The sequence below is a fragment of the Rhinolophus sinicus genome, linkage group LG06 (genome assembly GCF_036562045.2).
Source record: "Rhinolophus sinicus isolate RSC01 linkage group LG06, ASM3656204v1, whole genome shotgun sequence".
Taxonomy (NCBI): Eukaryota; Metazoa; Chordata; class Mammalia; order Chiroptera; family Rhinolophidae; genus Rhinolophus; species Rhinolophus sinicus.
In genome coordinates, this window is record NC_133756.1 from 166,287,279 (window position 1) to 166,299,072 (window position 11,794).

The window sequence follows — 11,794 nt, forward strand, 5'->3', positions numbered from 1 at the left end:
ATAAAATCTAGTAAAGAGCAGAGGAGACATGCGGGATACAGTGAAAAAGGCCAAGCATATTTTTAATTGGAGTTCCAGATGAAGAGCAGAAAGAGAGTGGGAATCCCACATATCTAAAGAAAGAAGACCTGCGAATTTCCCCAAACTGAAAAAAGATACCTACAGGTTCTAGAAGCACCACGAGCATCGAGAAGGATAAATGCAAGGAAAAATACATCCAGGCAAAGTACAGCAGTGTCGCTTATCTTCAGGGGATCCATTCCAAGGCCCTCAGTGGACTCCTGAAGTCACAGACAGTACTGAGCCCTATATACACTGTTTTTTCCTACACACATATACCCATGATAAAGTTTAATTTATAAATTAGATACAGAAAGACATGAATAACAATAACTAATAATAAAATAGAATTATAATATACTGTAATAAAAGTTGTATGAATGTGGTCTTCCTCTCTCTCAAAATAGCTTATACTGCACTCACCTTTTCACTTAAAGGAAGCATTTTATGGCCTTCCTTTGGCACATCTGAATTCCCAGCATTACTAGTCTTACGCTTTGGACCATTATTAAGTAAAATAAGGGTTAAACACAAGCAATGCGATACTGTAACAGTCGATCTTATAACTGCAAAGGCCACTAAGTGGCTAATGGGCAGGGGGTGTTTACAGCACAGAGACACCAGACAAAGGGAATGATTCACATCCTGGGAGGGGCAGAACAAGATTAGAACAGCCCACAACTTAAAACTTATGACTTGCTTATTTCTGGAATTTTCATTTAATATTTTTGGACCATGGTTCATCACAGGTAACTGAAAGGACAGAAAGTGAAACCGTGGGTAAGGGGGGGACTGCTGTATAGAACTGCTGACTGAAAATAAAGAGAAAATCTTTAAAGCAGCCAGGAAGACAAGCCATCTTCAAAGGAGCAACAATAAGACTGACAGAAAGTATGGAAGTCAGAAAACAATGGAATAACATCCTCAGAGTGCTGACAGAAATAACTGCAAACCTGTAATTCTATACCCAGTAAAAATGTCCTTCAAAAACAGGGGACACACAGAGAAATTTTTCAGAGAAACAAAAACGGGGAGAATCCATCACCAGCAAACTTACATACAGCAAATGCAGTACTCGACGGAAGGTATTCTTCAGGGTTTCTAACTGTTCTGCTCAATGTCGAACCCTCAGCACCTACAACACAGCCCAGCACAAAGGCGCTCCTCAGTAAACACTGAATGGGTGCACTTAGGAAGACAACTGTCAACAGTCACTGACAACGTTACGGGATGAAGCATGACTCAGATTACAAATGTTGCCGTAATGAATAACGTTGACTCTTTCCTGCAAAATCACGTCTGTCCACCTGTCTGTCACAGTACATTTCTCTCCAGCCCTACGGCTGTTGTGCAGAAGCTTGAGACCTAGACTAAGACTTGGCTCCAAGTCACGGAGCCCAGGCCCTGCCCGCCGCGTTCACGCCACGACCCGGCCCCGAGGGGCGAGCTCAAGCCCGGAGGCCGCGTCCTCACCACGTCCACATCCGCGGCCCGCTCACCGCACGCGCCCGTCGGTGCATCAGTCCCAGCGCAGCCGCGCGCGAAACCGGGAGGGCCCCGCCTGGCCCGCCCCACCGCCACGTGGGCGCGCCGAAACCCACAGCTCCGCGCCGCAGAGCCGGCGCCCGCCCCGCGCGAGGTCCAGCCTCCGCCGACCAGACCGCGCCCCCACCGCTGGCTGCGACCCGGCGGCCCTCGCCCCGCTAGGCGCGCTCCATCCCCCGTCGTAAGTGGCCGTCTCCCTCCTGGTTGCAGGCCAGTGACAGTCCGCCGTCGTCTCGAGGTCAGTCACTCCCGCAGTCCGACAGCCCGTGCGCCCGTCCGCCGGCCGGCCGGCCTGGGGTCAGCCCTTACCAGCGCCGGCCTCGGTGGGGTCGTCTGCGGACGTGGGCCGGCTGCTGCTGCGGCCCTGCTGCCCCGGCTAGACGGGCGCTCGTGAGGCGGGGCGAAGGCGGGTAGGCGCAGGGACTGTGGGCACCAGGCCACCCGGGCCGGCGCAGCGAGGTGGGGCCGCGCAGGCTGAGGCCGCAGCGCCGCCCAGCGGACGTCGGCGCGCCCGGAGGACGTCAGAGCGCCCGAGTGCGCCTCCGCGCGTGCGCACCCGCCACCAAGCCTACTCCCGAGGCACGCTGGGAGTCCGGCGCGGAGACGTTGTCTGCGCTTGCGTGGTCCGCGATCGGTAGGTCTTTCCCAGCGCAGTCGTGAGGTCCGCCCTGATCCCCTTGTTTGTTGGTGTCCAGCAAGCTACTGTCCCAGTTGGGTCACACTTCACTTTATTCCCGCAAAGAACCGACGACCCCGGCAACCGGTGGGGTCCTCATCCCACGTCCGCACTGTGCTGCCCCCTGGCGGCCACGAAGATTAGGCCAGGTCCGCCGGGAGCACTGCGACGCTGGTGGGGGAGATCCCAGTCGCCCGCCCAGCCAGCACGCTGTCGCTGTGCGGGGCCCTGCCTGCCCCTGCCCCGCCACTCCGGCATCCGGATTCCCTTTCATCCTGCGTTATTTCCCCCCTTGCACGTCCCGCATTCTAAATCCGATTAATTTAGTTTTGCGTTCCCTTCGTCACTCGAGCTTGAGCTCCACGAGGGCGGGCTGAGGCCTGTGCCCTGCTTCGCCCGCCGATACAGCCCGAGAGCTGTGCCTGGCACACAGCAGGTGACCAGTAGCCGTGGGTTGAATCGATGGATTCCTGCGTGATGGGGACTCGTGGAACATCCCTGTTCTAACAAGTGCACAACTCAGGAGGGGACGCTCTTGAATAAGTAACTGCAGCCGCTTGGCAGACACTCGCGGCAGCTCTGGGCGCCCGCGGAGGTGACCTGCTAAGGCAGTGCCCACCTCAAGAGGTTTTCAAGCGTAATGCTCCACGTCCTGATGTGCAAGTTTAAAACATGAAGCAGTGCACCCTCCAGGGTCGTCCGTGTCAGTACAGTTTTGTTAACTGGCAGAGTACGGATGTGTTACACATTATTTAACCATTTCCTGCTTATAGACATTAGGTTGTTTCCAGGTTTGGGCAGTTACAGAAGGCTGCGAAAAGACGTTCTGAACGTGTCTCCTGCGTTCATACATGAATAGGGCTCTTGACTGATACGTAGAAAGGGGTGCGTGCGTGTTTTACAGAAGCCAACTCGCGCTCCCAACAGCCTGGCTGATTACAGTCTCACCCACGTCAGCACGTCCACAACAAACACTCGCCAGTCTCTCCCACTTCCAGTCTGGTAGCAAAGAAGCGTCAGGCATTTTGTTTCTGCCCCGGAACCGGCCTGCTGCCGGGAGGAGGCGCAGGAAGCGAGACGCGCCGCGGCCTCGGCGGGGGTCGCCCCCCACGCGCGCCTGCGCCCCTCTTGGCGAGCTGGCCGGTGCCCTGCCTGTTCTGGCCGACAAGGCCGCAAGGCCAATCGGGGCCAGCAAGTGGGAAATCAGATGTGGACGCGGAGCTTGACGCTGGGCTCCCCGGAATGCGGCGACTCTTAATTAGAGGCGACGGCTCGGCGCGCGTCTCGGAAAGAGCCGCTGGGACAGGCCCGCCCCGGGGCCAGTGCCGCCGCCCCGCCGGGACCCCGCCCCGCCCGGCGGCCCCGCCCCCAGTCCAGGCCGCAGCAGCTGGTCGGGTTTGCGGCGGCGCGGCGCGAGGTGAGTTGCAGGTTCTGGGGTTCCTGGGGTTCGAGGGTCCTGGGGTCCGAGCGGGCCAGGCCGCGGGGGACCTTCTGCGGCGCCCCCTGGCGGAGCGGGCGAACTCGGGCGACACTGCGGGCGTGTTCTGGGGCCCGAGAAGGGCGCGGCCGGGCGCCGGGGACCCTGTCCGAGCGCCGTCTGAGCGCGGCCCGTTTCTTCCTAGAGTGACCGCGCCGACCCCAGCCCGAGGCCACCCGGAAACACGCGGAGCCTCGGGCCGGCGCGGAGGGCGGCGGCGGCCCTGGGCGGCCTCGCGCGGACCCCCGTTCGCTCCCGGCTGTTCCCCGCGCCTCGCAGAGGTAACCTGCGGTCCAGGGCTACCTTGCTCCCGGCGGACATAGGTCGTGGGCGCTGCCCCGGTGAAGGCCCAATCCCATCTCCTGCCCTCAGGGCAGGTCCTGCTGAGCTGCTCGTTGTCACACTTGAAACCACTGATTAGGGGCGTTGTTCTGCTCCTGGACCCCCGACTTGGGACCCTAGGAAGCAGCCCAGCTGGGGGACTGACTCCCAGTGAGGCGGTGGGCCTGAAATGTGCTTGTCCAGGTTTAGATTAGGGGCCTTTAACCGGGGCATCTTTTGGGCGATGTTGCGTGTTTTCATGGGGTTCTCAAAGGGATCATTGAGCCCCAGAAATTAAGAAGTGCCTTCCTGGCCCAAAGGCCCAACCAGGGGACACCCCAATGTCTGGTGAAGCCTGGGCCCGGGAGGGCTCAGCATCAGCAGGCCGGTCCATGACTGAGGATTCTGAGTCAGGGTTTGGGTGACCACACCCTGGGCTCCCAGCAGGGGCGGGTACGCTTTCGCTCACATGCTCTGGCTGTGGGTTGGGTAGACAACTCCTCTGTGTGACAGTTGGGTGACATGGCCAGTCCCAGATGCCCTCACCCGTTTCAGCAGGCCCATCTGCTGGGACCTGCAAACATGAATTTGCCTGCTGGCCGGCACCCAGGAGTGGAAGTGGAGCCTTGGCCTGGGCCACTCTCCCCTCTGTGGGCTCCATTCAGCAAAGCCAGGCAGTGCCAGGCTGGCACACAAACATGTGAGGCACTGTTCTCAGGAACCCGGGGGTCTCAGGGAGCCAGGACCTCACATGGGGCTGAGTCATCCTGTTGGGCAGGGCCATTTTAAAGGGCAGCTCAAATCGCATCACTTCCAGGGCTTTCTGCAGCTCCTGAATGAAAGCCAGCTCCCTGCATCTCAGCACCCAGGGCTCTTCTCCCAGCCCTACCTTCAGGGCCTCAGGTGTCTTCAGGCTCCGGCCGGTCCCTGGTGAGGTTAGGGCCTTTCACCTGCTCCCAGCCCGCCTGCTGGACCTCTGGCTTCTCAGACTTGAGAGCGGTTGGCTCACTCCTCCCCCTCTCGTCTTCCACCTAGAAAGCTCCGCCTCTCTCATCATGAGTGTGGACATCCACTACGAGCAGCTGAGTGACGACCAGTGGAGGGAGCTCCTGCCTCTGATGCAGCAGCAGCAGGTGGTCAGGTAGAGACGCCCTTGCCCAGGTCCTTGCAGGGTTGCTGGTGGGCTGGGGGCCCACGAGTGGGCGTGCTGGGCTCTGAAAGCTCTCAGCTCGTGGACACACAATGTAGACTCTGTGTCACGTGGTGTGAAAGGTTATTCTTGTATTTTACCCAACCATGTAAAAGTGTGAGCCTGTTCCCAGGTGGGCGGAGCGGCCGGCCCGGGTCTCTGGCTCGGCTCCTTCCTCAGGGCCGCAATCATGTCAGGTGGCTGCGTGCAGGCGTGGCCTGTCCCTTCGCTGCCTGTTCTCACACACAGCAGTTCCTCAGGCTTCACAACAGATAGCTGCCTGCTTATCTTAAACTTGTTGGAAATAGACTGAGGTTCACAGAAGAGTTACGAAGATGCTTTGGGGGCTCCCTGTGCCCCTCGTCCCATGTCCCCTGAAGTCAGTGCCCCATCGCCTGGGCCACTGGTGAAAATGAGGAGCCCAGTACAGCCACCTTGACTCCGATATCACCAGCTTTCCCACTGTGTCCTTTCCTGTTCCAGTCAGTGCAGGATCCCACGGGCCATTTGTCGTCAGGTCTCCTTGGCCCCCTCCCATCTGGGACGGTCCCTGTGTCCCTCTTTGTCCTTGGTCATCTGCCTCATGGGTCAGCTCAGGTCTGGAGAAAGTCCCTCTGATGTCTTCTTGTGGCTGAGTCACATATTTTTGGCGAGAACACACAGAAAAGATGCCGTGTCCTATGTGGAATACGGTGCTGTGGGCTATATGGTCACTGCTGTCACGTGACCACCTGTTAGGTGGCGTCTGCCGCTTCTCCAGGACTGTTTTGCCCTTTGGAACTGGTAAACATGTTGGGTGATGTGCCTTGACTCTGCTCGTGTCCTTTTCTGTTCAGTGTCGCCTCCTGACGTTGGCCTCCCTCAGGGGGTGTTGCCAGAATGGTCACGACTAGGCCTTGGTCTGACTGGGGGTTTTAGTGTCTTTACTCCTTGCCATTTTTCATTTGTCCCCCGACCCCATGTTGACTCCATCTCCCACGCAGCTGGGTGGACTCTGTTTTACCGGGTCACGCTGCCCACGCTGCTCCTTGCAGGCCTGGCTGTGCTGACCGAGTCCCTCCCTGGAGACTGGCCAGGGCTTTGGCGTTGGTCAGGTGTGGAGAGCGCTGGGCGCCCCAGCCATCACAACCTGCTGTGTGACCGACATGATCGTCTGGGTGTCCTGTCCGCAGGCTTGTTGACTGTGGCATCACGGAGGCACGATGCCAGGACATGAGCTCTGCGCTCCGAGGCAACCCCGCCCTGACCGAGCTGGACCTCTGCAACAACGAGCTGGGGGATGGGGGCCTGCGTGTGCTGCTGCAGGGTCTGCACAACCCCGCCTGCAAGATCCAGACGCTCAGGTGAGCCACCGGCGCTGGGCTCCCGCCTTAGCCCGGGTCAGCACAGTGACCCCTCACCTTCCACCCTGGGCCCCCCTGCACGGTGGCGTGCCTATGATGTGGGGCGTGGCAGCCCATGACGCCATGTGCTGCCCTGACAGCCTCCAGAACTGCTGCCTGACGGAGGCCGGCTGTGGGACCCTGCCTGACGTGCTGCGCTCTCTGCCCACCCTGCGTGAGCTGTACCTCAGTTACAACCCGCTGGGGGATGCGGGCCTGCAGCTCCTCTGCAAAGGGCTCCTGGACCCCCAGTGCCACATCGAGAAGCTGCAGTGAGTGTGCCCCACCACGCCCGCCCACAGCCCTGCACCCACCTGCCCCTCGGGATTTGGGGGAGGGCCTGCCCTGGGCAAGCCCCCTCCCAACACATGGGCTGCAGGGAGCTTGGAGGAGGGGCTCTCGGGGACCTACATATGTTCCTCTTTGGTGACACTGGGGCTGTGGCCCCCTGAAAGGAGCTGGCAACTGGCCTGTGATCCCGCACTTGACTGTGGGACGGCCTGGCCACCGTGAACACAAGATGGACTCAGCAATGGAGTAAGGAGGCTGATCCAGGAGGCCCACTGAGGAGGCCCAGCGTTTGTGTCCTGGGTCCAGTGACTCCAACGCTTGGGGGGCGCTGGTGGTCAGGGGCGACCCAGGAGAGTCCGGGCACTGCTGTGCTGTCACTGCCCAGCAGCCCCTCCGGTGTCCATGGGCCTCGCCGCCACAGGCCACAGGAGACCAGACAGGTGCCCTCGGCCGGGACGGGTCTGGAGGAGGCTGACCGCCTGCCCGCCTGTCCCCAGGGTGGAGTACTGCAACCTGACGGCCGCCAGCTGCGAGGCCCTGGCCGAGGTGCTCAAGACCAAGCGGGACTTGAAGGAGCTGATGGTGAACAGCAACGAGCTGGGCGAGGCCGGCGTGCGGGCCCTGTGCCAGGGCCTGGCGGCCTCCACCTGCCCGCTGGAGTCGCTCAAGTAAGCGTGGGGCCTGTGGGGGCAGGGCGGGGATCGGGGCGGCATGGGGCTCCCCGTCCCACAGTGCCCCCTATGCCCCCAGGCTGGAGAGCTGTGGCCTCACTTCGGCCAACTGCCAGGACCTGTGCGGCATCGTGGCCTCCAAGGCCTCGCTGCGCGAGCTGTACCTGGGCAACAACAAGTTGGGTGACACGGGCATCGCGGAGCTGTGCCCCGGGCTGCTGAGCCCCAGCTCCCGGCTCAAGACCCTGTGGTGAGTGGGCCTCTGGGCAGGTGGCCGCAGAAATCCCGAGTAGCCCTGCACCCGCCATTTGACTGGCCCGCCCTCCCTGCTCCCTCCCGGGGCTGTGGCCAGGCAAGGGGCCTAAGAGTGGCCGGGTAGCATGAGCAGTGGTCACGATTGTCACTAACTGTGTTGACACTGGGCTGGCATTGCCCCTGGTGGCCTGCAGTGACGTGTCCCCCCCACAGGCTCTGGGAGTGTGACATCACAGCCAGCGGCTGCAGACACCTCTGCCGCGTCCTCAGGACCAAGGAAAGCCTGAAGGAGCTCAGTATGGCTGGGAACGAGGTGGGGGACGAGGGTGCCCGGCTGCTGTGTGACACCCTGCTGGAGCCCAGCTGCCGCCTGGAGTCCCTGTGGTGAGTGCAGCCCGGCAGTAGCCAGGGATGAAAGTGCCCGAGGGGACCTGTGTGAGGAGGGAGACCGGGGCCCAGTGGGGACCGTGCCAGGGGCCGAGGACCTAGGTCGGCTGCTACACTTGGGAGCAAGGCAGGAGTAAGGAGGGGCTGTCAAAGTGGGGTGTCCCTGGAAAGTGGGAAGGCGCCGGTGTCCTGGGAGGGTGGGGCTGGGGGTACTCAGAGGCGGGGGCCGCAGTCCTCTGTGTCCGTGTCCACAGGGTGAAGTCCTGTAGCTTCACGGCCGCCTGCTGCCAGCACTTCAGCACCATGCTGGCACGGAACACTTGTCTGCTGGAGCTGCAGCTGGGCAGCAACAAGCTGGGGGACGACGGCGTGCAGGAGCTGTGCACTGGCCTGAGCCAGCCGGGCACCACGCTACGGGAGCTCTGGTGAGCGTGCTCCCCATGAGGCCCTCCCCACGGTCACGGTCCTGCGCCTTCCTCCTCCCGCATGTCCTTGCAGCGTCCCTCTGCTTTGGTTAACTGCCGTCTCTAGTGCTTCCAGAATGAGCTCGGAGGGAGGACGTGGACCCCACTGTGCTGAGCCTCACCCATTGGGGCCCTTTGCATCACCAGCTTTCTCTGGGGCGGTCGTGTTCTGGGGTTCAGTGTTCTTTGCAGATGGGGGTCCTGGCTCATTATCTGAGCAGACACTTGGTCATGCTGAGAAGTGTCGTCCCTCTGATGGTGGTTTCCTCCTGGAGCCCTCAGGAAGCCACGGTTAGGTCTCCCAGACCAGGCCTTGCTTTGCTCTCTCCATGGCTTGCATTTCTGCTGCCTGTCACAAATTTTCTGTGTTCTGTGCCTCTCACTGGTGGCTTTCCAGTGACACCTGGCACCCTGGATGGAGCACAGGTTGGGGTGTGGGGATGGGCAGCCCTGAGCCTGGCCCTGCAGGCTGAGCCCGAAGGTCCCCCAGCTCCTTTCTTTAGCCTGTCCCCATGGCCTCTCCTTGGGCGGAAGCCTTTGTGCGCTCCACGCATCCCATCACCCTCCGCCCCACAGCTTTGCCCTTGGCCTCTGGCTGCCTCCTCTGCCCAACCCACGGGCTCGGCTCTCGGGTGGTGAAGAAGCAAGGAGTGGGGAAGGCCATCTTCCTCCTGTTGTCCTCGCCTGGCACTGAACACTGTCTTTTCCAGAAGGCCCCTGGGTGCCCACCTTCTGCCAGAGGAGGCTGGGACCCTAAGTCCAGGATATGACTGCTGTGCCACCTGCAGGGAGCTCTGTATGCACTTCCCACCTTCATGGTCCATCCGGGGCCACTGGGAAACCCAGATACTCAGGCTGAGGTGTGGGGCACAGCGCCGTCCCCAGGGCTTGGTGTGCCACGGGCAGATGTCTCCGGGCTCTGTGGCATGGCGGTGTGGCCCAGGCCGCTTGGCCAGTCAGTGGCAGCCTGGGGGTGTGCCCTGTCCCGACCTCTGCCCTGCTCTCCACCCAGGCTGGGGGACTGCGAGGTGACCAACAGCGGCTGCAGCAGCCTCGCAGCTCTCCTGCTGACCAACCACAGCCTCCGCCAGCTGGACGTCAGCAACAACTGTATGAGCGACCCAGGTGTCCTGCAGCTGGCCGAGAGCCTCCAGCAGCCCAGCTGCACCCTGGAAAAGCTGGTGTAAGTGGCTTGGCGGGCGGTGTGGCCTGGCGGGATGGCAGGGGTGGGGGGCACGGCCGAGGCCCCGGCCCACTCCCTGCCTGCCCTCTGCACAGTCTCTTCGACATCTACGTGTCGGAGCACACGGATGACCGCCTGCGGGCCCTGGAGGAGAGCAAGCCCGGCCTGAAGATCGTCTACTGAGGCCCGGCCTTGCCCCACGGAGGGGGCTGGCCAGCTCCCAGGGCTCTCACTCCACTGTCTTAGCTTTGACTGGAGAATCGCTTTAACCTGTAAGAACCTTTTGGACACTTTTTAATTATTAAAGCACTTTTTGGGCAGGAGGGTCCCTGTCCTTCCTTGTGGGGTCCCTGCTCCCGTATCGGAGGTGTGATGCCTTTAGGAGCAGTCCTGCTGCCCAAGACCGCCACAGACTTAGCTGCTTAAAGTAACCGTCTGGGCCGAGCCCCCAACTGGCTGGCAGGACCCAGGCCTAGTCCTGGCAGCCACAAAGCATTCAGTTCTTCAAGGTTTGGGAGGGAGGGCCCATAGGACACCGGGCATTCAGCCCTCAGGAGCCTGGCTCACCATGACCCAGCCTGGCATCGGTCAGCAGCTGGCCAACAGCCCATGTGCTACAAGCCCCTGCTGTGAGCTGCTCCCTGGGCACGGCCGCTCCTGCAGCCTCCAAATGGCTGGACCCAGACGCACTCCTGGCAGGCAGAGCCCACAGCCCTCTGGATGGGAGGGCAGGGTCCACCCTGGAATCTAGCTGGCCTCATCTTGCCGACACAGGTGACCTGTCCTGACTGGCACAACCAAGGGACCCGTGGGGCACAAGCAGCTTGCAGAGGCACTTCCAGCTCACTGCTGCACAGCCTTTCCAAGTGCCCAGAGTTTGGCCTCTAATTGTGACCCCTCCGTGCAAGGAGCCAAGGGTCCTTGGAGGAATGAATGGTGACCCCAGTCTGGGCAGGAAATGTACAAAGTGAGCCTGGAACGGCTTGAGCCGGAAACCATGGGTGCTGAGACCCACAGACTGCCCAGGGGCCAAACCTGGGACAAGGGGAGCAAGGGACGCAGCACGCTGGCTGTGGGTCACCACCACCCAGAGGAGGGAGGCAGGGAAGGAGGGAGGTGGGGACCCAGAGTGGTGACTGGGAGCCAGGCACCACAGCCACCGGCCCATGACACTCATCCACGGGGGGACACACTGCGGGTGGAGCTGAGGGCACCGGACACATGGAGAGCGTCCCTGCGTTGCCGATGGGTAGCAGCTTTTAGAGACCACAGCTAACTCGGCGGTGAGAACACAGCGAGCCTCTGGGGGGCAGGCTGAGGCCCGGTCACTCCACAGGCAACGCCCAGCTGATCGGGCACCCCCAAAGTGAGGGCGGCCTGGAGGGCAATGGAGCCTCAAGGGAGACAAACTGACTGGGGGCAGAGATCGCCGTCTGCAGCCGCCCTCCCCAGGGTTCAGGCAGTGGGGGGCACACAGGTACTCCATGGCCCATGCTCACATCCTCTAGGTTTGAGGGCAGGGTCCTCCAAGAGGCAGAGCTGGGCCCCGCCCCAGGACTGGCCAGGCTCACCCTCTTCTGGGTGAGAGGGGGCAGGGAGCACCCTCAGCCGGGATGGGGATTTGGGAATTCAGGGCACTTTTCACTTGCGGCTGACTTTTTCAGGGTCCATCGCCACCCCAACTAGAACCAGCCCCCCAGGCGCCCGCCTCCCATGCACCGCCAAGTGTACTAACGCAGCAGGTGGCGGGAACGTGGCGACTCTCAAGCCCCACTGGCTGGCTGCCCGCCCAGTCCTGCCCACTGGACTCTCCCGCCCCTCTGGGCGACGTCCCCGGGGAGGCGAGCATGGGGCAGGGTAGAGGTTGGGGCAGCAAGGATGAGAGCTGCAGGC

At 61.5% G+C, this 11,794-nt stretch overlaps 1 protein-coding gene across 4 annotated transcripts; it reads left to right on the forward strand.

Moving 5' to 3' along the window:
• The first annotated feature begins 1,661 nt into the window (after window positions 1-1,661).
• RNH1 (ribonuclease/angiogenin inhibitor 1) lies at window positions 1,662-10,224 on the forward strand. Of its 4 annotated transcripts, XM_074337015.1 has the most exons (11): window positions 3,391-3,698; window positions 3,904-4,039; window positions 5,115-5,220; window positions 6,441-6,611; window positions 6,752-6,922; window positions 7,439-7,609; window positions 7,692-7,862; window positions 8,081-8,251; window positions 8,509-8,679; window positions 9,731-9,901; window positions 9,997-10,224. In XM_074337015.1, exons 3-11 carry the CDS (start codon window positions 5,135-5,137, stop codon window positions 10,082-10,084), a joined length of 1,371 nt encoding a protein of 456 aa, XP_074193116.1. In that variant the 5' UTR covers window positions 3,391-3,698; window positions 3,904-4,039; window positions 5,115-5,134; the 3' UTR covers window positions 10,085-10,224. The 4 variants fall into 4 exon arrangements, with proteins under 4 accessions (XP_074193117.1, XP_019570336.2, XP_074193118.1 ...); XM_074337016.1 differs by lacking the exons at window positions 3,391-3,698; window positions 3,904-4,039 and adding an exon at window positions 1,662-2,239; XM_019714777.2 differs by lacking the exons at window positions 3,391-3,698; window positions 3,904-4,039 and adding an exon at window positions 1,673-1,843.
• Window positions 10,225-11,794: the final 1,570 nt, after the last annotated feature.